Genomic DNA, 12,508 nt, shown 5'->3' with positions numbered 1-12,508 from the left:
ACTGTAGCAATGGTGTTAACTGGGAATCCTCCACCATCAGTCTGGATTGTAACAAGCTGATGAGCATTAAACTTTATCCTAGCTGTGTAATTCTAAACCAAAGGCTTGCTTTCGGAATTTCAGTCACGATAAACAGACGCCGAGTGATCTTTTCCTATAGAGATCACTTCCAGAGTAACCCAACAAGCACCTTTAGTAAGGCAAACTGAACAAAACATAAGCATGCTTGGGAAAAGGAGGCCCTGTGGGCAGACACTGGCTCCAGCTAGCAGTCCATAAGAAAATCACCTTGGCAGATGGGTTCAGAAGGCAGCTGAGGAAGAAGGACGCATGTTAAGATCTTCTCCCCTGTGGTGCGGTCTGTGTCCGTCTGGAACGTGAGGAGAGGCTGCGACTGATTATCAGAGAGCCACAGGGCCTTTAACTTCAGGGTGGTCAGCGACAAGGGTAGATGACGCAACCTGCCATACAACAAGGGATGTTATAGCCTGAAATGTCGGAGAACTGACTCCTGCCAATACTAACGGGAAGAAAACGAGAGCCCTTAGATGCAGTCCAGAGGGTACAAAGACATTATGATCATAGATTGGTGCCTAGGGTCACGAGTGAGGTGCCCCCGTCTCCTTACTGCTACACTTCTCTCCGTAGGCCCTCCAGAACACGGGCTAAAGGAAGTATAAGACACCTACCTCTGAAGGCCTGGTGCTAAGCTTTCATTTGAGGAAAATAAACAGCATCACAAAAGGACGCATGCACAGTTCTTATGGCTGCACAGGGCTGCAGCGGTCCTCAAGGGCAGCAGGAAGGAGAGGCAAGGAAAGATGAAGACTCATTCTGCCCCTGCCGCGCTTGCCATCTCTGGGGACACCCTTTCAGTGATCCCTTTCAACTCTGACCTTTCAGTTCCCCGTCACTCTCAGTTCTCAGACTCGGGTGATAATTAACAGTCACATCAGATTGTTTAAATCCAGATGAGAGACTCCATATAAGAATACTTTTTAAAATTATTTATTTATTATGTATACAATATTCTGTCTGTGTGTATGCCTGCAGGCCAGAAGAAGCACCAGACCCCATTACAGATGGCTGTGAGCCACCATGTGGTTGCTGGGAATTGAACTCAGGACCTTTGGAAGAGCAGGCAATTCTCTTAACCTCTGAGCCATCTCTCCAGGCCCCATAAGAACACTTTAAAAGATGAAATGTGAGACCTGGATATTTGGTGTCTCTTTTTGCTTGCACCAAGATTTGGTAGATCACGACCATCAAAATGTCCTTCATGAAAGTAGCCACGGGTGGTGGACTTGATATCTGACAGTGTAAATTGAAATAATCCCTTTCCTCCCCAACTTGTTTTTGGTGAAGGTGTCTATCACAGCAACAAGAACATAACTAATATGGAAACTGGTGCCAGGATAATGGCTCCCTGCTGTGACAGGCATGTTGTTTTGGGGAGGACTGTGGGAGTGTTTGGAACTTTGGGCTGGGAGTTATACTGAGTAGTTCTGTGAAGGTTGGAAGAGAGCGATGTTGAAACAGTGCAGACAACAGGTCTGTCTTGGGGAGCTCCAGAGAGAAGAAAGAGGCTACCTGGAGCATTTGGTGGGAATTGTGAATTAAGAACCTGTGGTTCCGATCAGCTTGGGATGAAGAATCGGATACGACTAACAAATGACCGGTGCCACTGAGGTGAAACCTCTGTGTTACTGGAACAATCGATACTGGTTAGCTGGAACTGAGAAATTAACTGTCGTCCTAGTCAGGGTTCTACTGCTGTGATAAAATACCAGAGCCAAAAGCCACTTGGGGAGGAAGGGGCTTATTTTGACTACACTTCCACATCACAGTTCAACATCCAGGAAGTCAGGATAGGAGCTCAAGGCAGAAGCCTGGAGGCAGGAGCTGACGCAGGATGGAGGACTGCTGTTCACTGGCTTGCTTCCTTTTACACCCAGGACTACCACCCCAGGGGTGGCACTGTCCAGTGACCTGGGCCCTCCCACATCAATCATTACGGAAATACTTCACAGGCATTCTCACAGAACAATCTAATGGAGACATCTCCTCGGTTGCAGTTCCTACTTCCAGAATGACTCTGGCTTGTGTCAAGTTGACATAAAACTAGCCAGAAGACACTGATTAAGAGGCCAGCATTCACTGGGGTAAAAACTTCTGGGAATATTTTCCCATGGTCCAGAGGGGGCCAAGGCTGCGTGTCACACTGGCAGCTAAACTTGGTACTAAGAGTCTTGCGGGTGGTACTAGCTTTGAACCCATAGGGGGGTCATGGAGAAGAGCTGAGGCCTGGCACTTTCAGAGGCCAGCAGAGGCCACTGGTGAAGGTATAGCTACAGCTATAGCTTCAGTTACAGTGGAGCGCCTAGGATTGACGAGGTCATGGAGAAAAGCTGAGTGTACCATGTGGCAGAATCAGATTCCCTGAAGAGAAGTCAGAGGCCACCGTTGAAGGTGCAGCAACTGGAGATGCTAGGACCGAACCTCTAAGGGCAGCAGCAGCTGTGGGGTGAACTTGGCCTGAGCGTATGAGAGAAGCTGTGTTTGCTGGAAATGACAGAGCTGCAGAAACGGAGCCCCCTCTGGACCCAGACGTCAGACACGGAGCACGTTTCTGAACCTGGCTTTATTTCTATTTGATGTGACTGCCCTACTGTTTCCTGTTTCCCTCTTGGAGTAAAAAAGTGTGGATCTTTTTTTTTTTAATTTTACAGGAGCCCACAGTTGAGATTTGGAATATTTTAAAGAGACTGAACTTCTATAGCACTTGAGTTTTTAAAGACTGTGGGGCTTTTAAAGTTGTTTGTGTTTTATATTGTGATATTAATATGAATTATGGGTATGAATAAGGAAGAAACATTTACAGTTGAAGTAATGTGTTTGTTTACAGGGGTCAATTGTCCTGGTTGGTTTTGGTTTTGTTTGTTTTGTTTTTCAGTCAACTTAATACAAGCTATAGTTATCTGAGAAGAGGAACCTCAATTAAGAAATGACCTCCATGCAAACTGGCAAGCAGGCAAGTCTGCAGGGCATTTTCTTGATTAATGATTAGTGTGGAAGGACCCAAATCATTGTGGGTGATGCCACCCCTGGGCAGGTGGTCTTAGGATGTATAAGAAAGCAAACTAAGTGAGATGGGGTAGCAAGAATAAGTAGTCCTCCTCCATGGCTTCTGCCTCAGTTCCTGCCTCCAGGTTCCTGCCTCAGCTTCCCCCAGTGCTAGGGTGGTACTTGAAAGTATGAGATAAAATAAACACTTTCTTCCCCAATTTGCTTTCGGTGCGGCCTCTATCTCAACAGGAGCAAGGCAATATTTCACTAATAAAGGTTATGTTCATCTCCCTGCCATGAAGAGCTCACACCAATACAAGAACATCTGAGGAATCTGGGGAAAGTAGCCATCCTCTCCACCCTCTCCTGGCTAAGCTCTGTCTGTTCCTCAAGCAAGGCAGCAAGTGAAATCCCCTGTGCTACCCTAATGTCCTTTCTCTCTATATATCCAATCTGTTGATGCACATTCAAACTCAGGTTTAAAATTTTGTGTATGGGGGGGGTAGGCACTGTGATAGAGATATGTGCATACATACATATATACACACGTGCATACATACATGCATACATGAATATACACTATAGGAAGGAGGACACAGCTCAGTGGTAGAACACTTGTCTAGCATGTACAAGGTCCTGGGTTTGACTCTCAGCAGCAATGACATGAACAGACAGCGCAAGCATCATGTATGCAAAGAGTTTTATATTATAGGAATGAAAAGTTTTGCATATTTATTTACTGATACTTTTTAAAATCTGACTTAAGCTAATAGCCTCTAAAATGTTAAAAATTCCAAGTGTCGCTCAAGAAAGTTACAGTCAGCAACTCTGCTGGTCTGGTTCACAACCGCACAAAGAGGTAAAAAAAAAAAAATCAAGACTTGAGAACTGGCACGAGACAGACTATCTGCTTCCCCATGCCTCGGAGCCGTCACCAGCTTCCCAGTGAGCACTGGCAAAGGCAAACGAGAGGCTAAAAATATCACCAACAAATAACAGCTTCCAAGGATGCCAAGTGGGTGATAAAAGCTGAAATAAATGACTAGATTCTACAACAGCAGACCTTGTAATGGTACTGCAACTCACAGTAACGAGCTGTCTGAAACACTGTGAATGCCCAAGTGCCAGCCAGCTCCAACGCGGGTGCTGCTGACTAAGCCTACACCGTACCCCAGCCTGTCCCCGGGGGTTCTGGACACAGAGGTGTTACCTGCAGTGCGCCTGTGCCTACACAGTCTACACGGTCTGCACACATTCTGCTGGCCAGACCATGCAGCCATGGGGCTCGCTGTGGCCCCCTCACTTGCAGACACACCCACTCCCTGGTCGTTCAGGAAAACCAGCTGGCAGGAAACGGAATCAATGTACTCGAGCTTCCCAGAGGAGCAAGTACGCTTTGAAACTTAATTTGGTGCCTTCTCTGTGCCAGTGAATCACAGAATCAGCCAAGAGGCCGTGGTCTCCCTTGTGCTCATCTCTTTACGCTCATCTCTATGCTCTCTAGTCAGCTCTGCGCCCCAAGAAACAAGAAGCCGGTGTTCGCCGTTTTACCTGATGGTCTGGGAAGGGAGCAAAGCCAACTGTGACCAACCCAGCCTCGAGAGGCCTTCCACGCTTTGTCAAAGGCATCTAAGAACTCAGCGTGCCTACTGGGCAGTGTTAACCAACTGTTGAGGACTGTTATACTTTAACATCTCATCTCGTGCTTCCAAGTAGGATTTCCTACTTTTAACAGTTTTCAAAAAAATATCTGAAGGGTATAAAATGTCAGACAAGGGCATTTGGAAAAAAAATTAGCAAATCTCTCAACTGGCAAGCCCATGTACTCGCAAGTCTCCACCATCCTCTACTGACAGGGAGCTACTATCAATAGTTTGCTGTAGTTCAGAGTTCTGGTTTTGTTTTAAAAAACAGGAAAACCAAACTTGAGTGCAATGCCATTCAATACTTGTTTTTTTCACTCGGTATGGTGCATCATCATCTGAATGCAGAAAAAACATCTTATTTTGATGACTTAATATTCCAGTTTTAAAAGATTTAAATGGTTTTGTTATACATATAATAAAATATAAATATAAATACACACAACACAAAACTCAAAAGTCTAACCTATTGCCCTAATGACAGACACTGTTTCCAGTGTACTAGTGACACTGAAGCAAGAGCTCCAAGTACCCTACTGTGTGTTCCTGGTGAGTATTTCTAGGCAGAAACTTTATTAAGAGTTAAGAAATTCTGTCCTGGGTCCCAGAGAAGCTGATGATATAGGACACTTCCCGGCACTGCCACAGAGGGCTTCCTAGTTCTCACATGGTACTCTAGAGTCACCCTTGCGGTAGTATGTCCTATCAGGTCTACTCAAGCAAGTCCCTGCACAGGGGCAGGCAGTCCCGCTGGCAAGCGTCGTTATTATATGTCTGAGAGGGGAGCCAGACACTGCACTGTCCGTCAACTCCCGTGGTCGACATATCTGCAAGTTTCAACACTGACACGCTAATATTATTACTAGTTTCAATTCTGAAATTTTAAAACAAGTAGTGATTAAACATTTTTAAAGGCTGAGAATTTAGTTATGAATTTATATATATGGAAGGACAAAATGGCACACTGAACTGACTCAGATGACGACTATGTACCTCAACCTCTTAAATGAAGGTCTCCACCCCAATCCAAGCGTAATAAAAATTTAACTTTCCTTTCTTCTGAGAACTAGAATGATTCCCTACTCATAGCAGACAATTTTAGAAGCCAGGCTCATATTTCCGCTCAAGAATTAAGAATGTAAAGTCATGCTTCCCAGTGTGGCCAGGACCAGGGACTGTCCAGAGTTCCTGAGTTTCCTGAACTACAGAAAGGAAGTTGGGAAGAACAGTACTTCCCAGCTACGAAGGCTCCAGTGAGCAGCTAGCAGAAACTGACATTCAGTCCAAATCAATCCTGAGTTTCCAGGCACCTCTTAATGGTCTCAATCTACCAAGATTTCCCCAGAGGATTAGCCTTTAAGAAGGTACGCATCCCGAGGCCATAGCTCTCCTCCAATTACAGCTTATTTAGCCCAGCTGTCTGGGGTCCACTGCAAAGAATGAAGAGTCCTGCTCTGCTGCCTTGTGCCTGACCTGGCGATCAGCTAATCAGTACGTGGGAGTCAGTCCTCAGCACTCTTTACCCTGCAGGCTTTTACCAAGTAAAATCAGCCGTCTCCAATACATTACTGCTTATCTATCCCTATCACATTCAAAAGCGATTATAACACATCTTGCAACACCATGCTGCTCATTCTGCAAAGCTATTAGCATGTGTCTTCAGTCTAGTATTTACCAGACACTGACCAGGTGCTAGATGCTGTGACGGGAAAAGGGATTTGGTGACACTGAGGCAGACCCCGCCTTAAGATGACATCAAGCTCCAAAGAGACACACGCATACGTGCCAACAGGTATCACTGCGGGGGGGTGGGGGACTCTTTAGGAAGATCCAAAGGGAAACCCCAAGAGAAAAGAAAAGGGGGTGATGAGGAGTAAGGGCAGAGACAGAGAAGGGGGTCCCAACTAGAAAGGCCAGCTCGTGCAGGCCCAGGTAGAAGGTGCATGTGGCATCGGGAGTGTTGCAACAAGCTCAGAATGCTTGAAAAGCGGGCTGCATCCTAAGTCACAAAATCTGAGCACAATGGGGAGCTGGGAATGTGCAGAACAGTGTGGCCATGTCATAGGGACACCATTTGCTTTGAACTGCAGTTTGGATTCTGAGTCCCTTGGATCTTCTGACATTATGGAGCCTCTCCTGATAAGCATGGCCCTACACGCACAACTTTATTTACACATTCAGGAGGTTGAAAATGACTGGAACTGAATAGCAAGACCCACGCTTAAACTTCTGCCAGGTTTGGTAGTACATGACTCTGGCCTGAGCCTTCCTGCAAGGCTGGGGCAGGAGGATGGCCCAAGCCTAGCTTCAACATCCTAAAACTCTGCCCCGCCCCAGAAAAAAAAAATCAAACTGATTCAAGCTGATTTTGCAGACAAAGAATCTCTAAGACTCACTGTGACTAATGAAAGCAGCTAGAGAAACTGAGGCAAAGTCTCCAGTCCACTGTCTAGTCTTTCAGATGTATTATCACCTAGGAAACACACTGCTCTGAAGCAGCCTAAGTTCAGGCTGAGCTCTAGTAGTTGGGTCCCCATCAAGAGTTCTTCAACCCTCCGGTTCTTCAGTTAAGCAGTATACTGCTCCTGAGATGTGGCCAGGCCACACAAAGAGATACACAGCAAGGAGTGGGGCTACATATCAGTTTCTCTCCAGCAAAGCCCTCTTACCTGTTCCCTGCCACATCTAGGACGTGAAGTTCCATGGCCTGTGACACCTCTGCAGGGATTCGAGTCAGTCTGTTGTCCCGCACGCAGAACACGGTCAGATTGCAGCACCCGCCAATCTGCAGTGGGAAAGAAAAACATCTGCTCTTTTCTCCATTTTGAGGAGGGGTGGGGCAGGATATTTTGCCAACAGCATGAAAAAGATGCATAAAATAGGCCGTATGATTTTAAATTTCACTGATGAGCATATATAATTATACAAAAGGTCGAACACATTCTAAATTGAATAAAGACAACGCTTAGTACAGTTCAAACTGTTGTTCTGAAAAATATTACTTTTCATTGCTGATATCTAATGCAGCTGCACTGGTAAAATGCTAACTAAATACAAAGGTCCAGGAAGTATTATCTAGTTATAAGGGAATTAAACAATTCTACTTCAAAATACTAGGCCAGAGGTAATGCTGACACCAATACACACAGTTCAACACCTGCCCTATAACTCCAGTGTTTTCAATATTCCAGGGTCCAGAACGGAAGGGAGGAACCTGATAGATTATATATGAATTGTCTCTAAATAGATTTTGATAGCTTTGGTTGCTCATAAAATAATCTGGCAAAAATCACTTTGCCTTGAGGAATGCAAAACCAGTAACATCTCAGCAAACACTGGTAGATAGAAATATATGTCTCAGTCATGGTTTGCTGTTAACAATCACATTACACTGAGAGCTGAGTCCACATCCAAGTCTGTTCCAGGGTAGCTCAACTTCCTAGTGTAGTTTTCAAGACACTAATTCAAGACTTTGCTGGACAAACCAGCCATGGATTATTGAGTCGGAAAAGCTGAACCAAAGGGAAGGAAAAAATAACTTGGTCTCAGACACGACCTTCTCCAGGACTCCACAAAGCCCTGCATTCTTCTGGCCTTTGCCATCCGGAGCAGAAGAAGATCATGAAGGGATCCATTGATGTCTCCGGACACACAGGAAAGGATACCCTAGGTCTCTCACTGGAGCAAGAGTCGTGACTCCTCAAGGCTGTCTGAATATATATCCTGCCCTGTCTTACGAGTATACTAAATACATGTAGCACCCTAGGAGCATGATATGTCTTTACAAAATTGCTACATAGTTAATTTCTTGCATTATCCTTTTATTTCTTCTTCTAAAAGTATCAGGATATCCAATTACTTTATTTAACTGCAAAGTTCAACCAAAACAGATGTGAAATATTAATATTATAAATCATCACACAGAGAGCACCCCAGTAGATTGTCCCTTTCAGGTCTCAGAATTCAAGTCCTCCATCCCAGCAAAGCTAGTTTATTCACTGTATTTTTTCATCATTACTTCTTATAGAAACACAATTTTTCTTTCTGTTTTTAAAATCCTTACCATTAATTCAAACTGGCTGGACCTCTGGTCATTATGATAAACTGCATCTAAATTTCTTTCATAATCATGAACTCTAACAGGACAAAATGGCTCTTGAAAATCCTTAAGGCCACTAGACGAGATTACTGCTTATTTGTACATGGATACATACAGCTAGAATACTTGACAAAAGGAGCTCCATTCTTACCTACCCTCCCTCCATCGCTCATGCACCTGCCAAACATGAGTGTGCCTCCCTGGACATCTTACAAACTGCCTGACTGCATATCCCAATACCCTTGTATATAAAAACCCGAAGGGGTGACATGAGCCCACTATCATGCTAACCAAATCATTTGTTTGTACTTTGATCTCACTTTTGGTTTCACGGGCAGAATCTGAAGGTTCCCTGGCGGTCAACAGGATCAAATGTCTACTATCACTTAGCAGTTCTGGGAAGCAGAGTCACTGTTTAAATAACCCATTACCAGTTATGTAGGAAGCTGGTATTTTAAACCTCCCTTAAACCACTAATAACACCTTCCAAGAATAAAAGGGTTTGGATTTGGAGTCTCTAAAAACTACAGAATGTTGCAGGAAACCCAAGTTTAGCCCTTTTGTGTCTATGTTAATTCAAAATGATCCTATATTTAACTGTCTGCCATTGAGTTGGCCTAGGAAGGGCCTGGAGATCACCATGGAAACCTTTAAAGCAGTGGTTCTTAACCTTCCTAATACTGTGACCCTTTAACACAGCTCCTCAGGCTGCCAAGACCACCCCCAACCATAAAATTATTTTCGTTGCTACTTCATAACTATCATGTTGCCACTGTTATGGATCATAATGTAAATATCTTTACTTTCTGATTGTCTTAGGCGACCCCCTGTGAAGGGCCGTTCGACAGAGCCATGGGGTTGCAGCCCACAGGTTGAGAAAAGGGTGGATTCTTACAGAGTGACATGGAGGTGCTAACCAGACTGATGATCCAGTGAGGAAGCCTATGGCAGCTGCCCATGCTGCTTGCATTCACTTTGCAAACCGCTGCCTGCAACTAGCAGACTGCTTTCTCAGTATTGCCCTGTCAATACTGGTAGCAGAATAGAACCCACACTTTACCAGCAAAAGGAAAACTTACAAGAAAACAAAATCTGGCCTGAAATACAAGCTGAACAAATATACATAATTTTAGAGTCCTTTCCAGAGCCTGTGCTTTATTATACAAATATTCCCCACTTCATGAACATTTTCAGAATGATATGGTCTGGGGATTCCTCAAATTATTAGACCACATATATAACAAGACACTATGATCTTTAGCGTATAGAACATAAGAATATGTTCTAATGCCATAATATTTCTCAAGGATTTTACTGGCCACACAATATTTCCCTCACTGTTTATATAACAAAGGATTTAATAAACATCCAAGGTTGATGTTGCTAGTTAATGCCAACACTTCTTTGCTTCTCCCAAGCACTAGTTTAATCATCTGGTCATGGTGATACTGATTTGTCTATACCTCACAAATGTAATTTCTAGAAACAGAAGAACAAAAGGTATGTTTTTAAGTCTTTAATATCAACAGTCTCTCCCATGACAGCCCTAGTGATTGATACTTATACAAAAATAGGTACTTGCCTGCAGTATTTGTCAACATTTGGTGTTTCACTTAAAATCTTAAAATTCTGATAGATTAAAATGTCTTCACACGTCTGTGAAAACCAATGGAGCTAATTTTCCCAGTGCTCTCCCATTCTGGGTACCACTTGTTTTTGGTTTTGTTTACTTTACCATAACAGAAACATCGTTTGCTCAGCAACATGAAGAACTTTCTGATAATAGTTAAGATTTTTTTCATTTGAAATTGAATGTCTTCCTACCTAAATAGTTTTTATCCCCTTTCAGACGAGGAATCTTTCAGGTAGACAAAACCACCACAATCATCAACTGTTTTGTGCTTGCATTCCTGTGAATCTAATGAGCATCTGGAGCTCGGGGGGGGGGGGTAACCTTCCTCCTTTCTCAAGTCCCATCTCCTATTTTGTAGATACACAGTTTCTCGCTTGCCTGGATCTCCCTTGTTAGGCTAAGCGAGCAGGCCAGGAAGCCTCAGGGACCCACAGTCTCCGTCTCCCAGGGCTGGGGTTTCATGCATCGTTTTTCTTACAAGAACCTCCAGGGACTGAACTCAGGTCCTCGTACTTGTGTGGCAGGCACTTTATTGACTGAAGCATCTCTTGAGCCCTGTTAACTCTTTCTTGATTATTTCTTGTTTCAAATTTAGGAATGCATTCACAGTTTTCAGATCTCATGGTCACCTGTATCTTATTCTAGTATGTATAGGTTGTATATTATATTTTATTTATAATTTTAAAATGCAAGGGCAACTTAGAACAAAACAAATTTGAAGTATAAGGCAAAAAGCTATCTGTGAAATAAATAATCTAACATCATAAACATTTCTGAATATCAGAATATTTACAGGGAATTAATATTTGCACAGTGCATAAATTTATATATGTTCTACAAATTCTACCTTATCCCATTTGACCAAACAGGTGAGATTAGTTGGGGTACCTTTCTTAATTTGATCCAATACACACAAAAATAACAAGCAAAAATCTCCTCTGTATTCTAAACTTGGCCATATGCTCAAGTTTTTTAGCCAGAAGGTGTTTCAAGGAAGCATTTGGCTGGGGACTACTGAAGGCACTGCCTTCTTTCATCAGCCCCACGGTCACATGCCGGCTCCCTGCCTATCTACAAACCACCCTCCCACACTTTCATCCCCTTAACTTCTCCCCTTTCCCGGAAGTACATAAACTTAAGCAACAGAGTGAAAGAAAACACTCAAGTGGCTGGGCGCTCAGAAGCATGCCAGGTGCCGCAGATGTGTCCAGATGAGCCTTTCCACCACAAGCCAGGATCATGCTGACAGCACAATGCAGTGAAGGAGATGAGGCAGCAAAAGATGCCTTTCAGAATTTCTGAATAACTTACAATGTAAGTCACAGAAAAGCATTCTTTTGTGAAATAATAATCTGAACAAATGTGAGAAACACATTATCAATAGAGTCCATGTCATGCAGTTATTACATTTATTTAAAAAGAAAATGTCCATAGTTTACAACGATGAACACACGGAGCAGTCAGCCAGTTTGAAACTTCATGCACTAATGAAGCAAAACGGGAGTTAGAGATGTAACTGTAGTCAGAACAATACTTACAAGATGACAAGTTTACCTGACTTTTCTAAAATTCCAAGCAGCTAACAATTAAGAAAACAAGAGACATTCATTGACTTCCAAATGTTCACTACAAATGACACTACAAAACACAAACAGAATCCTCTACTGTGACCCCAACAGACAAACACCTTCCCCTCAGTCATTTGGGAAAGTAGACGGAAATTCATGCGGCTGGAGCAAGGAGCTGTGCCCTGAGACTGACGATATGCAATACCATCAACTACAATGACAGAGACACAGTGTCGGAAAAACTACAGACGCAGCAACCAACAGCAATTAGACAACTATGGACTTGGGACATAAAAATTGCTAACTTCCTGTCTTAGCTTAGAGATGCCATATATGCAACTTAATTGATCAAGAAAAAAAGGTAACACATTTTTCAATGGAAAGACCCCAAGAAAGTGTAAGAGTTGTGATGGAGGAAGGTCATTGGTTAATTAAATAAAGAAGCTGCTTGCCCTGATAGGTTAAAACAGGAGGGAGGAGTAAACAGAGCAGAATGCTG

General features: G+C 43.4%; 1 protein-coding gene across 1 annotated transcript in view; it reads right to left on the bottom strand.

The window, feature by feature from the left end:
* Positions 1-12,508, bottom strand: part of Lrrc1 (leucine rich repeat containing 1) — a 114,637-nt gene that overhangs the window by 4,136 nt on the left and 97,993 nt on the right. Inside the window, exons 11-12 of the mRNA XM_005347603.1 lie at positions 7,379-7,494; positions 289-461 (exon numbers count right to left, since the gene is read on the bottom strand). Coding sequence (XP_005347660.1) covers positions 289-461; positions 7,379-7,494 — 289 coding nt within the window. The remainder of the gene's footprint in view (positions 1-288; positions 462-7,378; positions 7,495-12,508) is intronic.

Source organism: Microtus ochrogaster, chromosome 5 (genome assembly GCF_000317375.1).
Source record: "Microtus ochrogaster isolate Prairie Vole_2 chromosome 5, MicOch1.0, whole genome shotgun sequence".
Taxonomy (NCBI): domain Eukaryota; kingdom Metazoa; phylum Chordata; class Mammalia; order Rodentia; family Cricetidae; genus Microtus; species Microtus ochrogaster.
The sequence above is the reverse complement of the archived record's forward strand: the minus strand, read 5'-3'. Positions and strand labels throughout refer to the sequence as shown.